This window comes from Drosophila erecta, unplaced genomic scaffold, assembly GCF_003286155.1.
Source record: "Drosophila erecta strain 14021-0224.00,06,07 unplaced genomic scaffold, DereRS2 tig00000000-arrow-pilon, whole genome shotgun sequence".
NCBI lineage: Eukaryota > Metazoa > Arthropoda > Insecta > Diptera > Drosophilidae > Drosophila > Drosophila erecta.
The window spans coordinates 15,380,746-15,400,372 of record NW_020825194.1 but is presented as its reverse complement, the minus strand read 5'-3'; the positions used below and the strand labels follow the sequence as shown (position 1 = coordinate 15,400,372).

Genomic DNA, 19,627 nt, shown 5'->3' with positions numbered 1-19,627 from the left:
TAACCAAATCGTGTTGTCCATAGCTGTATAAGATCGTCTTATGCATGGAAATGATTCGCTTATATTGTTCGATTTAAAACACATTGTCATTGTCACTGACAATCACTTTGATGTGGTCACTTAATTCAAAAATTATTTAGCAAATATTAATTAGGGTTGTTGATAATACATCAAAATATCAATATATCGATATTTTTTTTCTAAAAATTTTATATTTATATCGTGATACATTCTTCAGGCTTTATTTAAGACAATTTTTACTACTCACTTTAAAGACCTGACTATTTCACTCACTAATATAATTATGACAAAATAATAGATTATTATTTAATTACTTACAGCTCGAGAATAATTTAGTAGCACTTTGTATACGAATAAGCATAAAAATATATATCCCTTTCAGTGTAGGGTAATCAATTTCTTAACAAGAATTTTATATTGTATTTTAAATATTTTTTATGAATAAATATTTTAAAATAAATATTATAACATTTCAAACACTTGTATGAATAACATTTGCCTGGTTATTTGTTCAAGAGGGATGCCAATGTGATATTGCAAGTAATCACACTTAAGAATAAACAGGAATTCCAGAAGGTGACAAACGATCGTTTGGTTTTCGGTAGCAACCTGCTGCTGATTATGATCGCCTGGTAATTCAATCCGAAAAATCTATAATTTGCCAAAGAAATTAACATTTTGCAGGCAAAATTGTGAGATTTTTCGGTTTAAATTATTAGGCGATCATAATTTCAAACACTTGTATAAATAACACTTACCTGGTTATTTGTTCAAGAGGGATGCCAATGTGATCTTGCAAGTAATCAGGAACGCATACACTACTACACATACACTACATTCACTGCTCGACCGGTAAGAAAGATGACTTGGAATATTTTGTGACTCTAAATTAGAAGACATGCCTTACAGCCCTCACGAGAACCAGTTGGGAATTATAGGGCTATGGACACGAAAAATCTACAATTTGCAAAAAAAATATTTACACTTTGTGGGCAAAGTTGAAAGATTTTTCGGTTTGAATTACCAGGCGCACAGGAATTCCAGAAGGTGACCAACGATCGTTTGGTTTTCGGTAGCAACCTGCTGCTGATTATGATCGCCTGGTAATTCAATCCGAAAACTTTACAATTTGCCATAAATATTTACATTTTGTAGGCAAAATTGTGACATTTTTCGTTTTAAATTACCAGGCGACCAGGAATTCCAGAAGGTGGCCGACGATCGTTTGGTTTTCGGTAGCAACCTGATGCTGATTATGACCAAACACACATATGTACATACATATGTACATACATACATACATACATACATACATACATACATACATACATACATACATACATACATACATACATACATACATACATACATACATACATACATACCCATAAAATGTAAATATTTATGGTAAATTGTAGATTTTTCGGTTTGAATTACCAGGCGCACAGGAATTCCAGAAGGTGACCAACGATCGTTTGGTTTTCGGTAGCAACCTGCTGCTGATTATGGTCGCCTGGTAATTTAATCCGAAAAATCTACAATTTACCATAAATATTTACATTTTGTGGGCATGTATGTATGTATATATATATATGTATGTATGTATGTATGTACGTATGTATGTATGTATGTATGTATGTATGTATGTATGTATGTATGTATGTATGTATGTATGTATGTATGTATGTATGTATGTATGTATCTATGTATCTATGTATCTATGTATGTATGTATGTATGTATGTATGTATGTATGTATGTATGTATGTATGTATGTATGTATGTATGTATGTATGTATGCATACGTGTATGTTGTGTAATCTCACAATTTTGCCTACAAAATGTAAATATTTATGGCAAATTGTAGATTTTTCGAATTGAATTACCAGGCGATCATAATCAGCAGCAAGTTGCTACCGAAAACCAAACGATCTTTGGTCACCTTCTGGAATTCCTGTTCGCCTGGTAATTTAAACCGAAAAATCTCACAAGTTTGCCTGCAAAATGTTAATTTTTTTTATGTATGTATGTATGTATGTATGTATGTATGTATATATATATATATATGTATGTATGTATGTATGTATGTATGTATGTATGTATGTATATATATATATATATATGTATGTATGTATGTATGTATATATATATATGTGTATGTATGTATGTATGTATGTATGTATGTACATGTGTATGTTGTGTAATCTCACAATTTTGTCTACAAAATGTAAATATTTATGGCAAATTGTAGATTTTTCGAATTGAATTACCAGGCGATCATAATCAGCAGCAAGTTGCTACCGAAAACCAAACAATCTTTGGTCACCTTCTGGAATTCTCGTTCGCCTGGTAATTCAAACCGAAAAATCTTACAATTTTGCCTGCAAAATGTTAATTTCTTTGGCAAATTGTAGATTTTTCGGATTGAATTACCAGGCGATCATAATCAGCAGCAAGTTACTACCGAAAACCAAACGATCGTTGGTCACCTTCTGGAATTCCTGTTCGCCTGGTAATTTAAACCGAAAAATCTTTCAATTTTGCCCACAAAGTGTAAATATTTTTTTTGCAAATTGTAGATTTTTCGTGTCCATAGCCCTATAATTCCCAACTGGTTCTCGTGAGGGCTGTAAGGCATGTCTTCTAATTTAGAGTCACAAAATATTCCAAGTCATCTTTCTTACCGGTCGAGCAGTGAATGTAGTGTATGTGTAGTAGTGTATGCGTTCTTGATTACTTTCAAGATCACATTGGCATCCCTCTTGAACAAATAACCAGGCAAGTATTATTTATACAAGTGTTTGAAATTATGATCTCATAATAATTCAAACCGAAAAATCTCACAATTTTGCCTGCAAAATGTTAATTTTTTGGTCGAATTGTAGATTTTTCGGATTTAATTACCAGGCGATCATAATCAGCAGCAAGTTGCTACCGAAAACCAAACGATCTTTGGTCACCTTTTGGAATTCCTGTTCGCCTGGTAATTTAAACCGAAAAATCTCACAAGTTTGCCTGCAAAATGTTAATTTTTTGGTCGAATTGTAGATTTTTCGGATTTAATTACCAGGCGATCATAATCAGCAGCAAGTTGCTACCGAAAACCAAACGATCGTTGGTCACCTTCTGGAATTCTTGTTCGCCTGGTAATTCAAACCGAAAAATCTTTCAATTTTGCCCACAAAGTGTAAATATTTATGGCAAATTGTAGATTTTTCGTGTCCTATAGCCCTATAATTCCCAACTAGTTCTAGTGAGGACAGTAAGGCATGTCTTCTAATTTAGAGTCCCAAATTATTACAAGTAATCTTTCTTACCGGTCGAGCAGTGAGTGTAGTGTATGTGTAGTAGGGTTGTTGATAATATATCAAAATATCAATTTGATTTGCATATTATTTTATATAAATATTTTTTTTTGACATTTTATATTTATATCGTGATATTGTTTTTGCCCAAATGTTGATATTGCGATATTTTTTTGATATTTTTCCTTCGGTCACTCTGATTTCCAAAGCGATACCGGGTAAAAGTGATCGTGTTAAAATGACCATAAGGTACCTGATCACTCCGGGTAGCTCAGTGCCTGCAGAGCGGTTGGCGTCCGCTATAAAATGTGTAGTCTGTGACGCACGAAGCCGAATGACTGACACACATATAACACAACGCTTCTTCCTAAAATCACTTAACTCGAAGTATTGGAAATAAGTAGTATTAATTTATATAAACACAATCTGTATTATTATCTGTATTAGATATTGAATAACCAGTTAAATGGGAAACATGAAGTTAATAAGAAACATTTATATTTTTATTTTGGGGAAAAAACCAATTTTATTTAAATAAAAAATTTTTTTATTTTTTTTGATAAAAAAATATCATTGATACGATATTTCTTTAATATCACGATATCCCTAATATTAATTGAAAGAAACACAAATACGGACACGCTGCAATACGGCGCCTATCGATAACGGTCCACATTTGCGCGGCGGTACTTATCGAATTCAAATTTTATAAGTATTGTATTGCTCACCTGTCGCCCGCTTCTGGGCGTGGCATCTTGCTTTATTAGTGATCAAAGAAAACGTTAAATTTACGGGCCTTCCAAAATATACACAACAAACAATAAAACAACTGGCACCAAGCACTTATCTGTTAAATCTGTGCTTTGACACTAAAACGCGGTTGGCATTATCAATGTATACAAATTTGATTTTTTGTAGTAAAAATTCGTATATACAATGGGGCAGGCAAGAATATATAAAACTCTGAGGCTACGCCGTTTATAAAAATTGAGCTTAAGCTTCAGGGTTTCAGAAGTTCCACATCTGAGTGAGGAACGGCCGGATCCATGCCAAAATTCATCTTCATAATGTCGCAGAACACGGACAGGAATATGAATGCATCTATAAAGTGGTTGATGGCGAAGCCCCGCTTTCGATCCTTAGTATTATGCATATTGATAAGGGACTGAATGACCAGCAAAAGTCCAGCAGCCACCTGTTTGCGAAGGTAAGAGGATCAATACATTCATTTATTTCACTTTACAACTTAAGTTTGCATTAGCCTTAAACTACATATATTGGTATAAGTTATAAGTGTAAATCGTTGGATTTCTATCGTAAATCGTAGTTTCTAGGGTGTCTTTTCATGCTGATCGAGGAGTCGGAGCGGCTGCGACGAGTACTCTATGCCGAAACCGGATATGATAACGTTCACCACGGATATTATGAACACGACCACCAAAATGACATCGTTCAGGATCACCGCTGCCGTCTGATCCTGCTGCCTGTTTATGTTGAGACTGCCGATGACCACAAACAGAATGCCCACCAAAAGCTGTCGAAATGTACGGGGAATGCATTAAATCCAAAAGCGAAAGACGATCCCTCTAGGACCCTTCTAATCCCACCCTCTAGTCCTAGTTGTTCAGAAAGTCGCCTTGTGGCGGGGGCAGTCGACTGTCAAAGGCCGAGATAAACAGATTTATCATGGTCGTGAAAAAGGCGAAGCCCGTGCGCACATGGTTAATGATATTGGCCGACTGGTGAAACTCCGGCTGGTGCAGCCGGCAATCCCGCAGCAAGCTCAGGGACAAGCTCAGCACGCCCGACAGGACCTACACAGAGAAAAACATAGTCATTTCAGTTCCATGTTGTCATGGGAATCAAACCAATTCCTGCTGAGACACTCAAAATGTGATGGATTTCATAATGATACTCATTTATGTTTTTCTCTGTGCCTGACACTTAGAGAATAGGGATCTACAGTATTTGTTTGCCTACCTGCATTACTATGGATAGGCTGATTAGGATCAGCATCAGCTTGTAGAACTGGTGCTGTTCGCCGACTTGGAGGATATACTTCAGCTGGGAGGCATTGGCGGTCAGCAGGGCGATGTCCAACATGCCCTGGGCGATCGTCTTCTTGGTGGCATACCTGTTGGCATCCATTGCCTTCATCTAAAACACAAGGGATATACATGAGTACTTGAGCTCAGGACACGAAATCGTCAAAACCGAAGGATACATTTTTGAGGAAAGTGGTCATGGTGGCGGTGCAACAGTCAGGTTGAAAGTGAATGAATCTGAAGGTTCGATTTAAAAGTAGTTCCTTATCTATTGCCATTTGTGTCAGATCTTGTGCCGATAAGAAAACAGAACACCACTGCTCCAAGTAATGAAAAAAAGCGTACAAATAGCTTACATTGGGGGCAAGGGTTACAAATACAAATGTGCACAATAAGAGGAGAGAATAGGATCAAACACCAATTTAGTACCTGCCAAGCATTTTTTACCGGCTTCTGTAAGGAAACAAAAGATTCAGCCATACTGCAAGGATAATTACTATAAAAGGATGCATGATGTGCCGTGAAATTCCCATAACAATTACAAAATCAATAGGAGGACAAACAACCGGGTGGACGTGAAATGCTTTTCGCACAGCTCATCAGAGCTTTAAGGTGCATAAGGCAAACGAGTCGGGCACATATCATTTTCGAATTGCACGAACAGCCGGAACAAAGACAACAACAGCGGCAATTACCCGGACTGGCAATTACGGATGGGATAGGATGGAAATGGGGACATGGTGAGGTGTCTCATTCGCGCGAATAAATAAATAATTCAAGACCAGGAATATATGGTTAAGATCAAGGTCGGTGCGGTGGGTGCTCTGAATATGAATACCACTGAAGTTGGAATCTGGATTTTATATATGTATTTTGACTTACCTCATTTTCGTTAACCCGCTCCAAACCTGATGCCATTATGAATGAATCTTTGGTTTTGTTTTCAATTGAAGCTTTGCTTTTCGCCACACACCACTGCACTTTGGATTAGTTTTCAGCCCAGACAAAAGAACTCACGAAAACATTCAATTCCAGTTGCTTCGCTTTTCGTTGTCTCCTCAAATTGGCAACTAATTGTTGGTGTTTGGAGCGGCGTTGTCGTGGAGACGGTTTCCGACACAACCAAGCGATTTAACAACTGACGTCGAACTGAATTCAGAAATCCAGCCCAGAGAGCACTACCCGATTCGTAGACTTGGCCAGAAAGAGAGTGCTCCAAGCTGGAAAGAGTGTTTTTGAGTATCCGTGACTAATGGCAGGGGATGAAAATTTATTTATTAAATTCTGCAAGTTCTGTATGGCGCACAGGCTACATCCTTTTATATGTCTTCAATGATATTATGATTTTGTTCTGTATAATATATATTCTGTACCTTTTCTTATTTTGGTTTGTATCAGCCTGCTTACACGTAGGCTTGGAGTGATCTATTTAAGTTTTTAACAGCAGTACAATTTACACATAGCTTTGGTTCGCAGTTAAAAGAAAGAAATTTAAATATATTTTGTTGGCAGACCTTTTTGAAGAAGAATCATGGAATTTCCCATACCAGAGGCGCAGTACTGGGACGTTTCGAAGAAGTCCCAGAAAGATCGCCAGATGATTCGTAAATTCGTGCCCGAGGCTGTCGACCTCGCCACCATAAGTCGTGCGGAGATCTACAGGATTGACACCTTCTATTTGGAGTGCCAGAAGTACCGGGACCATTATCGTGACCCCTACGGCAAGGTGCACTGTCCGGCATTCTTCCACTTACACAAGGGCAAGTGCGGAATCAAGCTGGACCAGAGCGTAATCAAGATGACACAGGCGATTGCTGGAAATGTGGACCGACAGCCCATAGTGTTTCCCCTCATTCCAAATAAGAGCATGTTTTTAGGGGGTAGCATTCCAATGGGCTCACAAACAGCCCAGGTTGGCGTCACCAGCTATCTCAGATGAAGAAACTCGGTAGACTTTTTTACAGCATTAAAGCGCAAGTACGTGCTAATGTTACTGCGCAAGAGTACAAAAGTGTTTCGAATAAGAAGATATTACTATCTGCCAAATATACAATAGCTTGTTGCAATTACTTGATTTATTTTTATGGGTTAGCCTGGGAAATAATCATCCGCATGTGAAATATAAATTTTAGTACTTTATTTTCTAGGCTGGGAAAGCAGTTTCAATAAATAGCATTTTAAATACTTTGCGCCCTTGATGCGTAAAACATACACATTAGTTTTCAATTTCTGGGGTACTTGATGTTAGCTGACACAAGGATTTGATATACATTTTAATTAGCCTTTTACAAATGGCGTTTAAGCTAATAAACACACTAAAAAGTCTTTCTGTGCACGGCTTTCTGTCCTTCCTCCTCGTATTCCCGCTTGGAGATCCACATTTTCTTGAAAGTATCGAGCGAAGCTAAAATCGATCCACCCATCCATGTGGAGTATAGACGTTCCTGAGGCGCGGCGATCTGTAATTCGTGAGTTTTAGAACTGTGACAATCCACTATCTTTTGAAAAAAAAACAATTACCCTAATCTTGAGATCCTTAGCCGAGTGTTTCTTCAGTTCGGACAACAGACGGTCGCCGAATCCCTTGAAGAGCGTGGATCCGCCGGAAAGCACGATGTTCTGGTAGAGCATTTTCCTGAGATCCATATCTGACTTTTCGATGGAGTACATCAGGACGTCGTGAATGCCCTCACACTCCTCGCCCAGCAGATCGGGCCGGAAGAGCACCTCCGGCGCCCTAAAGCGTGCAGGTCCAATCTCGAAGGTCTTGCCGTCGGGCAGCTTGTAGGCAAACTTCTCGGTCTCCACGGTCTCCTCCTTCTGCGGATTGGTGGCCAGATAGCAGACCTTCTCCTTGATGGAGCGCACAATCTCAAATTCGGCAGTCGACCGGAAGTTGAAGCCCTCCCGGCGGATGAGTGTCTTCAGGTAGCGCGTAACATCGCGCCCGGCGATGTCCACGCGCATAATACTGTGAGGCATGGCGAATCCCTCGTAGATAGGAACCGCATGCGTCACACCGTCACCGGAGTCTAGCACTACGCCTGTCACACGTCCGGTGGCGTAGCTGCAAGAGTATGGTTAGATGAAATCGATAGGGGCAGTTCGGGGGATTGCTATGCTTACAGACTGAGCACCGCCTGCATGGACACAAAAAGCGCAGGTGCATTGATGCCTTCAAAGAAGTACTCGGCTGCCTTTTCTCGGTTGCGGCGCGGGTTAAGCGGGGCCTCGGTCAGGAGCACGGGATGATCCTCCGTGAAGGTGGCCAGTTGTTCCTGGTTATTACCATTTAAAACGATTAGTAAGGATAATGGAACAGCTTTACACACTTTACTTTGCTGTAAATGTAGCTCCATATCCGCTCCATGTCATTCCAATCGGTGACAATGCCGTGCTCCATGGGGTACCGAATGCTGAGCAGGCCACGGTGCTCTTCCGCCTTGGGTCCAACGAATATGTCGCCCTCCAGCGCACCAGCCATCACTCGGACATGCTTGGGCCGGCCAATGCTGCAGGAGAAGGCATTAGTTCGAGGGGCTTAAGGTTCGTGAGTGGTTCACAACACTTACTAATTGGGAAACCTGCATTTTGGAATGTGCTCACCAGCAAAGCCGGCTTTGATCACACCGGAGCCCTGTAAAAAGTGATGTGAAATACATTTAGATAGCTGCGTCAACTTATTTCATTACAAATTTAACGTGCAAACAGAGGGAAATCTGAATTGTCGACATGGAATCCTTTAGTGTGCCGGAGGTGGACATGATGACCGTGTCAAAGAACTCGCAATACGAGCGGGAGTCGCTCCTAAAGTTCGCCCCGCCAGTTGGGCTGACCAACATCAGCTACGGCAGCATGTACAAGGTGGACTCTTTCTATTTGGAGTGCCAAAAGTATCGGGATCAATTCCGCGATCCCTACAATAAGCTATTGCGCCCCAAGCTGTTCAGCACATACAGGGGCAAGTGTGGCGTTAAGATAAACCCCGAACTGGAGCGTTTGAAGCGACCTGCTGCCTCCCATGTGGAGTCCATTCCAGTGGTGTATCCCATAGAGTACGGCCGGCAAATGGACTTCGACAGAGGCTTCCAGATGGAGGGACGCAACAGCAGGGACTCGCCCACCTCCCGTAGGTATCCGTGTGTGCGTGTGTTGGGCAGGTAAAGGGATTCCATGCACACACTAAAAACCAAATTCCCCGTTTCCATTGGGTTCACTTCCAAATTGAACCATCCCTGGCGTTTGCGGAGTTCTTCTTTCTGGGATTAGTCATGTTGGCCATTTGAAGACGGCTTGAAAAGCTCACTGACAAAGGGACGGGCGGTAGGTGATGTCACTGTTTGCTGGCTAAAACTCTGGGAACCCGAGTTCTGGACAAAGATGCCCGGATTTAGTAGACCCCACTTCAACTTACGTTATCTATGACGACGGGCTGGTTGACGACGACATCATAAGGCTCCATTTTGTGCGTTTATCAAAATTTGCAAATTTTCTATTAAATAGTTGGTCAACGGGGTGACCGTAGGTGGCTTGCAGAAATAAACAGCATGTAAAAATATACCAAGGCAAATACTCAACATTTGACATGGTGGTGGTTTTCAAAAATTTGGTAATATACTTTTTTTTACTTTTATTTACCATTTTTCGAATTAGCAGAAAATGAATAAGAAATTTCATTTATAATTTAATTTTTGATAATAAAGGATAATTCTTAAAACGAAAATCATGTAAGCTACAATGTAAAATCAGAACTTTACATGCCGGTATATTCATGTGTGGTATATTTTAGCGGTGGTATTCCGCAATGGTCTAACTGAGGTCATACTGATCACACTGGATGAAATGGCCGAGGCGAATTTGGATAAAAAACCGGAGGTGAAGCCTCCGCCGGGCCTTAAGGCTATCATAGACCACCTAGGGCAGGTGTACCCCAACCAGCCCAACCCGCTACAGGTGACCACACTGCTCAAGTACTGGCTGGGCGGGCAGGATCCGTTGGACTACATTAGCATGTACAACTATCCTGGAGATGTGGACAGGAACATACCGCCGCATTGGCACTACATCAGTTTCGGACTCAGCGACCTTCACGGCGACGAGCGAGTTCACTTGCGCGAGGAGGGCGTCACTCGGTCGGGAATGGGATTCGAGCTGACCTTTCGTCTGGCCAAGACGGAAGTGGAGCTAAAGCAGCAGATTGAGAGCCCAGAGAAGCCCCAAAGACCGCCAACCTGGCCGGCGAACCTGTTGCAAGCCATCGGACGATACTGTTTTCAAACAGGCAACGGGCTGTGCTTCGGGGACAACATCCCGTGGCGCAAGAGCCTGGACGGCGGTACCACCTCCAAGCTACAAAGCCTGCTCGTCGCCCAGGACCCGCAGTTGGGCTGCATCGACACTCCCACGGGCACTGTGGACTTCTGCCAAATCGTCGGCGTCTTTGAGGATGAACTTGAGCAGGCATCGCGTTGGAATGGTCGCGGCGTGCTTAACTTCCTTCGCCAAGATATGCAAACTGGCGGAGACTGGCTCGTCACTAACATGGATCGCCCGACGAGCGTATTCGAGCTGTTTCCCGAGACTCTCCTTAACTTGCAGGACGACCTGGAAAAGCAAGGTTCCGATCTGGCCGGCGTTAACGCAGATTTTACGTTCCGTGAGCTGAAACCTACCAAGGAGGTAAAAGAAGAGGTGGACTTCCAGGCGCTAAGCGAGAAGTGCGCCAACGACGAAAACAACCGGCAAATGACGGAGACGCAAATGAAGCGTGAGGAACCGAGCTTTCCACAGTCCATGTCGATGAGCAGCAATTCGCTGCACAAGTCCTGTCCCCTGGACTTTCAGGCGCAGGCACCAAACTGTATTTCACTGGACGGCATTGAAATTACCCTCGCACCTGGTGTGGCCAAGTACCTGCTACTGGCCATCAAGGATCGCATCCGACATGGGCGGCACTTTACCTTCAAGGCTCAGCACCTAGCGCTAACGTTGGTGGCAGAATCTGTGACCGGCTCGGCTGTCACAGTGAACGAACCCTACGGCGTGCTGGGTTACTGGATTCAGGTACTAGTACCGGACGAACTGGTGCCGCGCCTGTTGGAAGACTTTCGCAGCGCGGGCTTAGACGATAAATGCGAGCCCAAGGAGCGGTTGGAGCTCGCGTGGCCCGACAAGAATCTGAAGCTGATCATCGACCAGCCGGAACCTGTGCTGCCCAATGTTCTGCCTATGTCCCTCGACGGTGCTCCTTTGAAAATGTGACGGTGCCAAGTTCTTAGCTAGTAGTTATTTAAATTAATCGAATTGAATCTTCCACTAACAAGTAAGTTTTACATTTATACTCTAATCTCATCTAACACAATGCACGTGGCCTTTGCTCCTTTGCCGGAGTCCAGTCAAAATATACAAAAACATACCCGAAACCACTCGACGGGCCTTTGATCGGAATATGAAAAGAGGAAGCGCCGGCGCCAGGAGCGAACAATTCGCCGGATGAGTTGAGTTGGGGTCAGGCTGTTGAGCAGTGGCACAATTCTTCTTTGGTGGCTGCGGCGGATATGGCCACTTGCCGGCAGTGGAAGTCGTCGCCACCAACTAAACCACCAATTGATGGTACTGCGCAGTGGACAGTGGAATGCTTCAGTTTCTAATTCTGGGAATTGATCAATTAGAAGAGCATTCAATTCGAGCACAAAATCCCGCCCCTGAACATGTGATTGTGCGCGGAACTGGACCTGGAGGAGCTGCATCATCCGCCTGGCTGGGAATCTCTTGCCGCACCATTTGTTTGTGCGTTGCCTAGGTGAATTTTTGTTTACCGCAGAGAACAGCGACCGTCGTGGTTCACGCTCTGCTTTTCTGATTAGTCGCCCCTCAAGTGAGCGAGCGATTTTTTGCAAAAACGGCTCGTGGAAAATAATTCAGTTTTCTTCATTCCGCCGCCGACGACGCAAGCGTTCGGTTGTGTGCTTGCTCGAAAGTTTTCCACCGACCACTCAACACTCTGGACTCGCGCTCGAGTCGGATTCGTCGGATTCCCAGAGTCTTCAAGTGAATCGCACGCGAATTCAGCGACTGGAGTTCCTGCTCACAAGTATGTAGAGGAGGCTTCAAGAAGTCGACTTGGAGTTCGCCCAAGAACCGTCGGTTGCATAAGGGCCAACCCATCGACTGGTGACCTTCGATTTAGGCAGTGACCCCCCTAGGGATTGGGCACCGCATTGTCATAAAGCGGGCACGTGCACTACGTTGATAGCGCGAACTTCTGAGATAGCCGCCAAAAACGAAAGCGGTTTCAATTGTATTTCTTTATTTTTCTATAATTCTGGCGAGCGGCTCGCGTTACATTGACTTTTCGCTGTGTTGGTGCGGTTTTTCGGCTGCCCCGGGGCGGGAAAAAGAAACGTTTGCAGAACGGAACGCTGCAGTGAACCGTAGACCCAAAGTGCACTCGACAAGGGCATGCATAATCGAAAAATGCGACGAATTTCAGTTATCGCTTGTAATGCAATCTGTGTTCTGCGCAGCTTTAAAAGTGTATTACAATGTTGCTGACCAGATACTAAGAAGGGAAATTGGACTCGGAATCGAGCATGTTTCCACGATAGCTCGGTGTTCGTAACCTGAAAGCTATGTAGCTATGATATTTTCTTTGGATATTAATTTGAACCTGTTAGCTCATGAAACCATATATTGTTATGGTTCTTCGTTTACTGAGCTTGCAATTTAATCCAATTTAAATTTTTAGTTTGCTAACTATGGTGCTTATAATGTGACTAGAAGTGTATAGAACAAAAGGGTAAATTACTTAAAGATGCATCTTAACTTATTTGAAATATTTCAAGCCCAAATCATTATAATTCCCTCAGCTTATCTCTAGATAGACCTCTAGGCAGATCTTCCCTAGTAACTCTCCCTCAAGATCTTGCACTTCGTGCCTTTGTCTCCCATTTAGTTGGGCTCTGGATCCCCTAGACAATGTAAACTGCATTTTCATTTGCCGGAGGTGCAAATAGCGATAAACGTGTCCAAATATTTGGCCAGCCAATTCTGTCAGTCTGCGATTATTTTCCGGGATGGCGAAACGCGAGTGGCATTTCGGCTGGCGGTAGTCAACAGCATATTTGGGTGCAATGTGGCTGACTGATTACGGAGTGCACTCCACAGATCTATTCCTCTCAAACACAATGTATATTTGCAGGCAGCACTCCGAACCCAATCGTAGCTATCAGCAGCCATGGCTGAGAATGAGCCGCTGAACGACCTGCAGAGCCAGGTGAATGGTCGCATCCTGCCCGCCAATGGACACACTGCACCTGCGACCAACGGCCTGGTGCATGCGAATGGCAAGGATGCGTTGAAGCCGCCTGCGTCGGCTCAGAACGGGAACGCGAACGGGACACACATCGAGGCGCCCTGCTGCCGGGACATACATGGCAAGGAGCCACCGGACGGAGGAGCCCGCGCCTGGCTGGTCATGGTGAGCGCCTTCCTCTGCAACGGCATCATCTTCGGGTTCATCAACACCTACGGCGTGATCCATTCGCTGCTGACGGGTAGGCTCACAAAGCTCGGCGATCCGGAGGCATCCAGCAAAGCGGGTAAGTGTGCCACGGGTGATGGGTATGGGGATGTTTCCCCATCCCCGAATGCGAAAGCAATTTGTCCATAATCCCTTCAGCCCCTGGCGAATGAATTCAGAATTTATGGACGGCTGCTGCCGGCGTTGATTGTAATTATGCAGGCATGGCAAATGAGATTAAATGGGAACTGGGCAGTTGTTTTTGCGACTATTATCTATTTTGCACGGACCTCCTTTGCAACCTCTAATGAACAAATCATATTTTATGGCCTTTTATTGCGGACCAGAGGTCCTCAAACTTTGATTCGAAAAAGCCTACAAGTTCTGACTTGCATTCCATAGCATCCACAGTCATAGATTGTGCTATCACCACTTGGAAATACTTTGATAATATAAAATAAGATACATATTTCATATTTCCGAATTGAAATTTGATAAGGTGTTGACGCACTTAGCATTCAGCTTTACTTTGCCCATTTTTATTTACTTTTATTAATATTTATTTCGAATCTAACGCTCATTGGCGTCTCCCATCCGTCTCTTGGGTTCAATAAAACGTTGTAGTACGTAGTACGAAGTGGCGATATAGGAATCCAACGTACCGACGTCAAGTGAATTAAATTGCTAAAAGTTGATTGGATCACAAAGCATTATTCAACAGACTTCGAGTGCGAAGAGCACGAAGACAGCGACGTCGTGATTCGCGGGAGTCGCATAGAGTTGGAGCGGAAAATTCGGAGGACGGAGGGTTCTCCGCCAGAAGTGCATAATTTTTTGGCAGCTCAGCTGGAGCACGGAAAATAGCCATCCCTAACCAGAAACAACTGCTTCTCCGAGCAGAGTTCACTGCATTTGTCAAGGTTTTGCTGCTTGGCCTGCATTACGCATACGCGGCGTTGGACGGCAAAACATTGGGGGCACGGCCGGCGCTTTTAAGACGAGCTGGGCGTGTTGGCCAAGCTGGCCGGCAGAAGACGAATGCCACCCGCCAGTGACCCAGTTACTTGGTCGGCTGACGGCGCTGCGACGGGGAAGACCCTCAACTGCTCCGCCTGACAGCGATCCTCCTCCAAACGGCAGCTAGATGCATTCATCTGGGGCTAAGGCTAGAGCTAAGCTAAGACTGGCTGCCAGTTCAGTTCCGCAATATGATTAAAACCTGACGTAATCCGAACCCGAGCCCGAGCCCGAGCTCTTGTGTGCCATATTTTGCCCCTCCACCCACTTTTATCGCGGTGTCGATTCGTCAATTAATTGTCAGCCTCTGTCAATTACACACCTCCATAGGCACATCAGCGCGACTTAGTGGAGCTTAATAGGCGCTTGTCGGCCCATTGGTTCATCCGTGTGGATCGGAGGTCAAGATCAATCAACCAATCGAGTGCCAATCTTGGTGCTACCCCTTGGTGCAATCGCCCGGCAGATTGCGTCAGATATTGCATGAAAACGCATCGGGTTGCCGTCTAACTATGAATATGAGGCGTACTATAAATATGTCGATCTATTTTCGCCAGACGCCGCAGGAACCATGTAACCCGGCAGATTCCCCTTCCGTTCGCATTCCTTTTTAGATTTTTGGCACCGGCCATTCGGCTATTATCTAATGACTCTCCTCGCCATTGACTGGCTGTGCAGAGCGAGAGAATCGTCGCCGTCTCTATCTGTGGCATTGACATTGCTCTGGCTGGCTCTGGCTGGCTCTTGCCGAGATTGCGGCAGATTCATTCTGCGCATGTGGGCGAGAGTTACGTGCCATCTCACGGCCCCATTCCTCAGTGGGACGTGTCTCAGCGAACGGTCAATAGATATCCATGCGGCACCCGGAGTGGGTCAAGTTCTATTTTGGGTTAATGCGCTGCACTTTCTGTTCTATTTCTCCCATATACTCGTATTATTTGTGAGATTTAAGATATTTGAATAGTGTATACATATTGTATCTCAAAGTATTTTGAACGACTTTGGCAAACGTGATTTAAATGAATTAAACATATTTTCGGACTTAAAGTCAAGGGAGGTTAGCTTATGAATGGTGCGCATTGCCATTAAAAAGCCATTTCTAGCACTTCAGAACGTAGATTGTGACTACGAATTGGAGGGGACACGCGAACAGAATCGAGTGCTTATCTCTAGTTCCGGCGCACGATAGTATTTGAAATTCGTCGCGATTGGATCTACAAATCCGCTTCGAAGGGTCATCGACTTATAATTGCGTGCTATAAAAATAATCTGAATAGTTACGCATAAAGCAGCAATGGCTTTGGAGCGCTACCTGCTCCGGTCCACTGTCCATGTCCCAGACAATGGTCCAATGGCGCTGGAGAGGCTGCAGCTGCACATCTGCCAGAGAAGCGCACCTTATCACAGCATTTGATCATGCTCGCAGGCGGGGAACAAAGAATTAACCCAATTCTGTCAGTCGGACATCAATTTGAAGTGCCAAAGTGGAACAAGCGAAAGTGTTTACGCAACGAAAACAGTTGCACTTCCCCACTTCTGTTTGCAGAGTTCAGCGGAAAATTATTGACGACGAAAGTCGAATCTTTGAGCGGCGTGCGACAAGATGCATTTGGTCCTCGATCCCGCCAACCGCCGGCGGATCGGGTTTCCAGTCGGGCATCCACCTGGAAGTTGCAATGAAACACCTGGGACTGCGGCCAATATCCAGACATGGGTTGCATGGCCGCACTTCATAATCGACCGCAAGTGCGTGAGATTCGATTTGTCAATTGAAATTGGTCCGAATGAGTCGAGCAGACAGTTGGTCAGCATGTTTGGGACTCGACAGTTGCCTTATCACGCCCACAGCAAATAATTGATCAGGAAATCATTAAAAGATAAAATAAATATAAATATTCTGGACCTACACAAATATAAACATTTCTTTCGCCAACACTTCTTTAGATAAGCAAGAAAAGTAAATTCTTTTTGACTCGAGAGATGGCAAATCGTCCTCATTGCAGCACATATATTCAAATATTAATCTACATATTTTTTATATTCTTTACTTAAGATGAAGGTATTTTAAATATCAACAGCGATTTAAAATGATGTCGAAATTGAGCAATATTTAAGGAAGCACACCTGGATTTCACATAGCTTCTTGATTTCACACAGATTACTTTATCTGATATCTAAAATACTTTTATACGTGCGCAGAAATTGAATCATTGGGGAAATATTATTTATTCGTTGCATTCCCCATTTTTTTTCAGCTCTGATTGGAGCCCTGGCCATCGGCACCACATTCCTCTTCTCCACAATGGCTGGCTGCCTGACCGACAAGATTGGACTGAGGCTGACCACATTCGCCGGCGGAGTCCTCTCTGCAGGAGGACTGCTGCTGTCCTCCTTCTGCACGGAGAACATCGGCGCCCTGTACTTCACCTACGGGATCATGTTTGGCCTGGGCGCCGCCCTGGCCTACACGCCCACACTGGCCATCCTGGGCCATTACTTCAAGCGCTACCTGGGCAAGGTGAGTGGCTTCGTGACCGCCGGCTCCAGCGTTTTCACTGTGATACTGCCGCCCTGTCTGGACAAGCTCCTGGGCAGCTATGGTCTCGAGGGTACCCTGCGGGTAAGTGGTAGATGTATGTTCTCTACTTGCTAATATATTGATGGCTTTTTTTGATTTTGCAGATAATGAGCCTCGTTTCCGCCTTCATTATACTCTGCTCCTTCGTGTACAAGCCACTGCATCCGCCACCGGAGCCGCCAAAGAAGAAGCCCGGCAGGTCGCGCATCAATCTCTTCATGCGCTCCATAATCAACGTGGAGATCTGGAAGCGCAAACGCTTCGTCATCTGGGCTCTTTGTGTGCCGCTCGCCCTGTTCGGCTACTTCGTGCCCTATGTGCACATGATGCAGTTCGTGAAAACCACATTTCCCGGCGAGGATGTCAACCTGCCGGTCATGTGCATCGGCATAACCTCCGGCATCGGGCGTCTGATTTTCGGCGTCATTGCTGATATGCCGGGTGTAAATCGCATGTACCTGCAACAGCTGTCCTTGGTGTCCATTGGCCTGGTCACCTTGCTGCTACCGCTCACCAACTCGTATGTTACCCTCGTCTCCTTCACCCTGGTTATGGGGCTCTTTGACGGCTGCTTCATTTCTCTGCTGGGCCCAATCGCCTACGAGATCTGTGGCCCCTCGGGTGCCACACAGGCCATCGGCTTTCTGCTTGGCCTCAGCTCCATTCCGCTGACAGTGGGCCCTCCGGTGGCGGGCATGATCTTCGACAGCACGAACTCCTACACATTGCCGCTGATCCTCGCTGGACTGCCCCCGCTGCTCGGCTCCTCGCTTTTATTCCTCATTAAATGCGTCAAGGAGGAGGAGAACGGGGTCAGTGCACCGCGAGCGGTGGTCCTGGCCAATGGAGACATCGAGATTGCCGGCAACGGCCATTATCGGTCTGCTGGTAAGTTTTTGATCCTTTACGTTTGAGAGAAATTAAAATTGTTAGCGGCTTACTGATTTTATAATGCACTTGATTTGTACATTCTTTACAGGCACCAAGTCCAGTGCACCGCTGATGGGTGCCACCAAAGGTGTCAATGGAACCGCAACAGCATCCCCAACTATCCAGAGCAATGGACACGTGGACAACGGAACTGGTTCGTACCCCGACTCACCTTGGCCTAGCCCCACTCGCATCTCAGACTCCGCCGCCTGCGACCACACTAACCCGGGCACTCTGCTGCCCAGCTGCTCACACACCGCCCTGCTGTGCGGGACTCCTGGCGCTAGCAAGTCCCTGCCCCTGAGCGACGACCCCAAGAGGCGTCGCTATAGCTACTCCATCTACTAACCCACTCACTGCCTAGTTGCTAGCTGCTAGAGCTTCTCTGCTTGCTGCCTGTTGTACTCTGCCTTCCTGGTGTGGATCGAGTTTGTAATCGAATAGCATGACTAAGACGCACTTCTGTCCACTCCACATTCCGAGCACCTTGTTTCTAACCCTGCACCTGCATCCCTTGCACCCCCAGCACCCCAACACCCCTAAGCCCATTCCCATAGTACCCAATTGCTTTGTAGATCGTAAGCCTCATCGACTTGGACCCGCTGTAAATAAATGCTAGCTTATGTCGCATACTGTTTGCTGAGTGTTTCGGAGTCATCGCATGGCCAGGCTCGAATCGTTCCACCAGAAAACCCGCTCAACTCTATTATCCTGTACATCTTTCAGGGAAACTCGCCGTGACCAACGGATCGGCGTCGTAGGGAGGCACAGTCGTCGCACTAACTCAAAATTCCACAAAACTTTCGAAACAAATTGAAAAGTTCTGCCATTTTCCGCTGTAATCTCGTCGTCGGAGCCCACAGCTTAGCAAGCGCAAAGTCGAGGTGTTCATTCTTTATAGAGACCATATCTACCGCACATGTTTCCAAGCATATGCCTTCATCAGATCGGTTGAGAGGCCTTTGCGCTTTCCTATCCTTCATACGTGCATAATATACCTAGGCTAAGAACAATTTGAAAACCAAATGAAAGTAATATTTTAAATTTGAATAAATAATACACAGAATAGGAGTCCGTTAAGTTTTATTTGTTCGGTTAACTCCGTGTTAAGAAACATATTGAAGCAAGTACTCTATCGATGAAGTCAAGAATGCAGATCTCGTTCCGGGCACTGATTTACCACAATATTAAAATATTGGGTTACTTTTTAA

At 44.6% G+C, this 19,627-nt stretch overlaps 6 protein-coding genes across 17 annotated transcripts; 4 read left to right on the top strand and 2 right to left on the bottom strand.

The window, feature by feature from the left end:
* Window positions 1-4,214: 4,214 nt before the first annotated feature.
* LOC6553742 (ninjurin-2) lies at window positions 4,215-6,522 on the bottom strand. Of its 8 annotated transcripts, none has more exons than XM_015154609.2 (4): window positions 6,253-6,522; window positions 5,306-5,482; window positions 4,933-5,139; window positions 4,524-4,859 (listed from the first exon to the last, which is right to left on the bottom strand). In XM_015154609.2, the coding sequence occupies exons 1-3, from the start codon at window positions 6,286-6,288 to the stop codon at window positions 4,942-4,944; spliced, it is 411 nt and encodes a 136-aa protein (XP_015010095.1). In that variant the 5' UTR covers window positions 6,289-6,522; the 3' UTR covers window positions 4,524-4,859; window positions 4,933-4,941. The 8 variants fall into 8 exon arrangements, with proteins under 8 accessions (XP_015010096.1, XP_026833491.1, XP_015010095.1 ...); XM_026977672.1 differs by lacking the exon at window positions 6,253-6,522 and adding an exon at window positions 5,550-5,603; XM_015154610.2 differs by lacking the exons at window positions 4,524-4,859; window positions 4,933-5,139 and adding an exon at window positions 4,215-4,520.
* A 98-nt stretch (window positions 6,523-6,620) lies between these two features.
* Window positions 6,621-7,439, top strand: LOC6553743. Its single transcript, XM_001980325.3, has one exon. It carries the CDS (start codon window positions 6,902-6,904, stop codon window positions 7,307-7,309), a length of 408 nt encoding a protein of 135 aa, XP_001980361.1. The 5' UTR covers window positions 6,621-6,901; the 3' UTR covers window positions 7,310-7,439.
* Window positions 7,440-7,490: 51 nt separating this feature from the next.
* On the bottom strand, window positions 7,491-9,951 carry LOC6553744 (actin-related protein 1). The gene is made up of 6 exons (XM_001980326.3): window positions 9,785-9,951; window positions 8,943-9,007; window positions 8,708-8,882; window positions 8,497-8,648; window positions 7,891-8,437; window positions 7,491-7,829 (listed from the first exon to the last, which is right to left on the bottom strand). Exons 1-6 carry the CDS (start codon window positions 9,830-9,832, stop codon window positions 7,686-7,688), a joined length of 1,131 nt encoding a protein of 376 aa, XP_001980362.1. The 5' UTR covers window positions 9,833-9,951; the 3' UTR covers window positions 7,491-7,685.
* LOC6553745 lies at window positions 9,016-9,915 on the top strand. The gene has a single exon (XM_001980327.3). The coding sequence runs from the start codon at window positions 9,103-9,105 to the stop codon at window positions 9,532-9,534; it is 432 nt and encodes a 143-aa protein (XP_001980363.1). The 5' UTR covers window positions 9,016-9,102; the 3' UTR covers window positions 9,535-9,915.
* Window positions 9,952-10,169: 218 nt separating the features above from the next.
* On the top strand, window positions 10,170-11,795 carry LOC6553746 (suppressor of fused homolog). Its single transcript, XM_001980328.3, has one exon. The coding sequence runs from the start codon at window positions 10,213-10,215 to the stop codon at window positions 11,629-11,631; it is 1,419 nt and encodes a 472-aa protein (XP_001980364.1). The 5' UTR covers window positions 10,170-10,212; the 3' UTR covers window positions 11,632-11,795.
* LOC6553747 (monocarboxylate transporter 10) lies at window positions 11,660-19,481 on the top strand. Of its 5 annotated transcripts, XM_001980329.3 has the most exons (6): window positions 11,843-12,463; window positions 13,571-13,970; window positions 17,164-17,528; window positions 17,591-18,374; window positions 18,466-18,570; window positions 19,143-19,481. In XM_001980329.3, exons 2-6 carry the CDS (start codon window positions 13,607-13,609, stop codon window positions 19,175-19,177), a joined length of 1,653 nt encoding a protein of 550 aa, XP_001980365.1. In that variant the 5' UTR covers window positions 11,843-12,463; window positions 13,571-13,606; the 3' UTR covers window positions 19,178-19,481. The 5 variants fall into 5 exon arrangements, with proteins under 5 accessions (XP_026838116.1, XP_001980365.1, XP_026838109.1 ...); XM_026982315.1 differs by lacking the exons at window positions 11,843-12,463; window positions 19,143-19,481 and adding an exon at window positions 11,660-11,692 and having other exon boundaries at window positions 18,466-19,006; XM_026982308.1 differs by lacking the exon at window positions 19,143-19,481 and having other exon boundaries at window positions 18,466-19,133.
* Window positions 19,482-19,627: the final 146 nt, after the last annotated feature.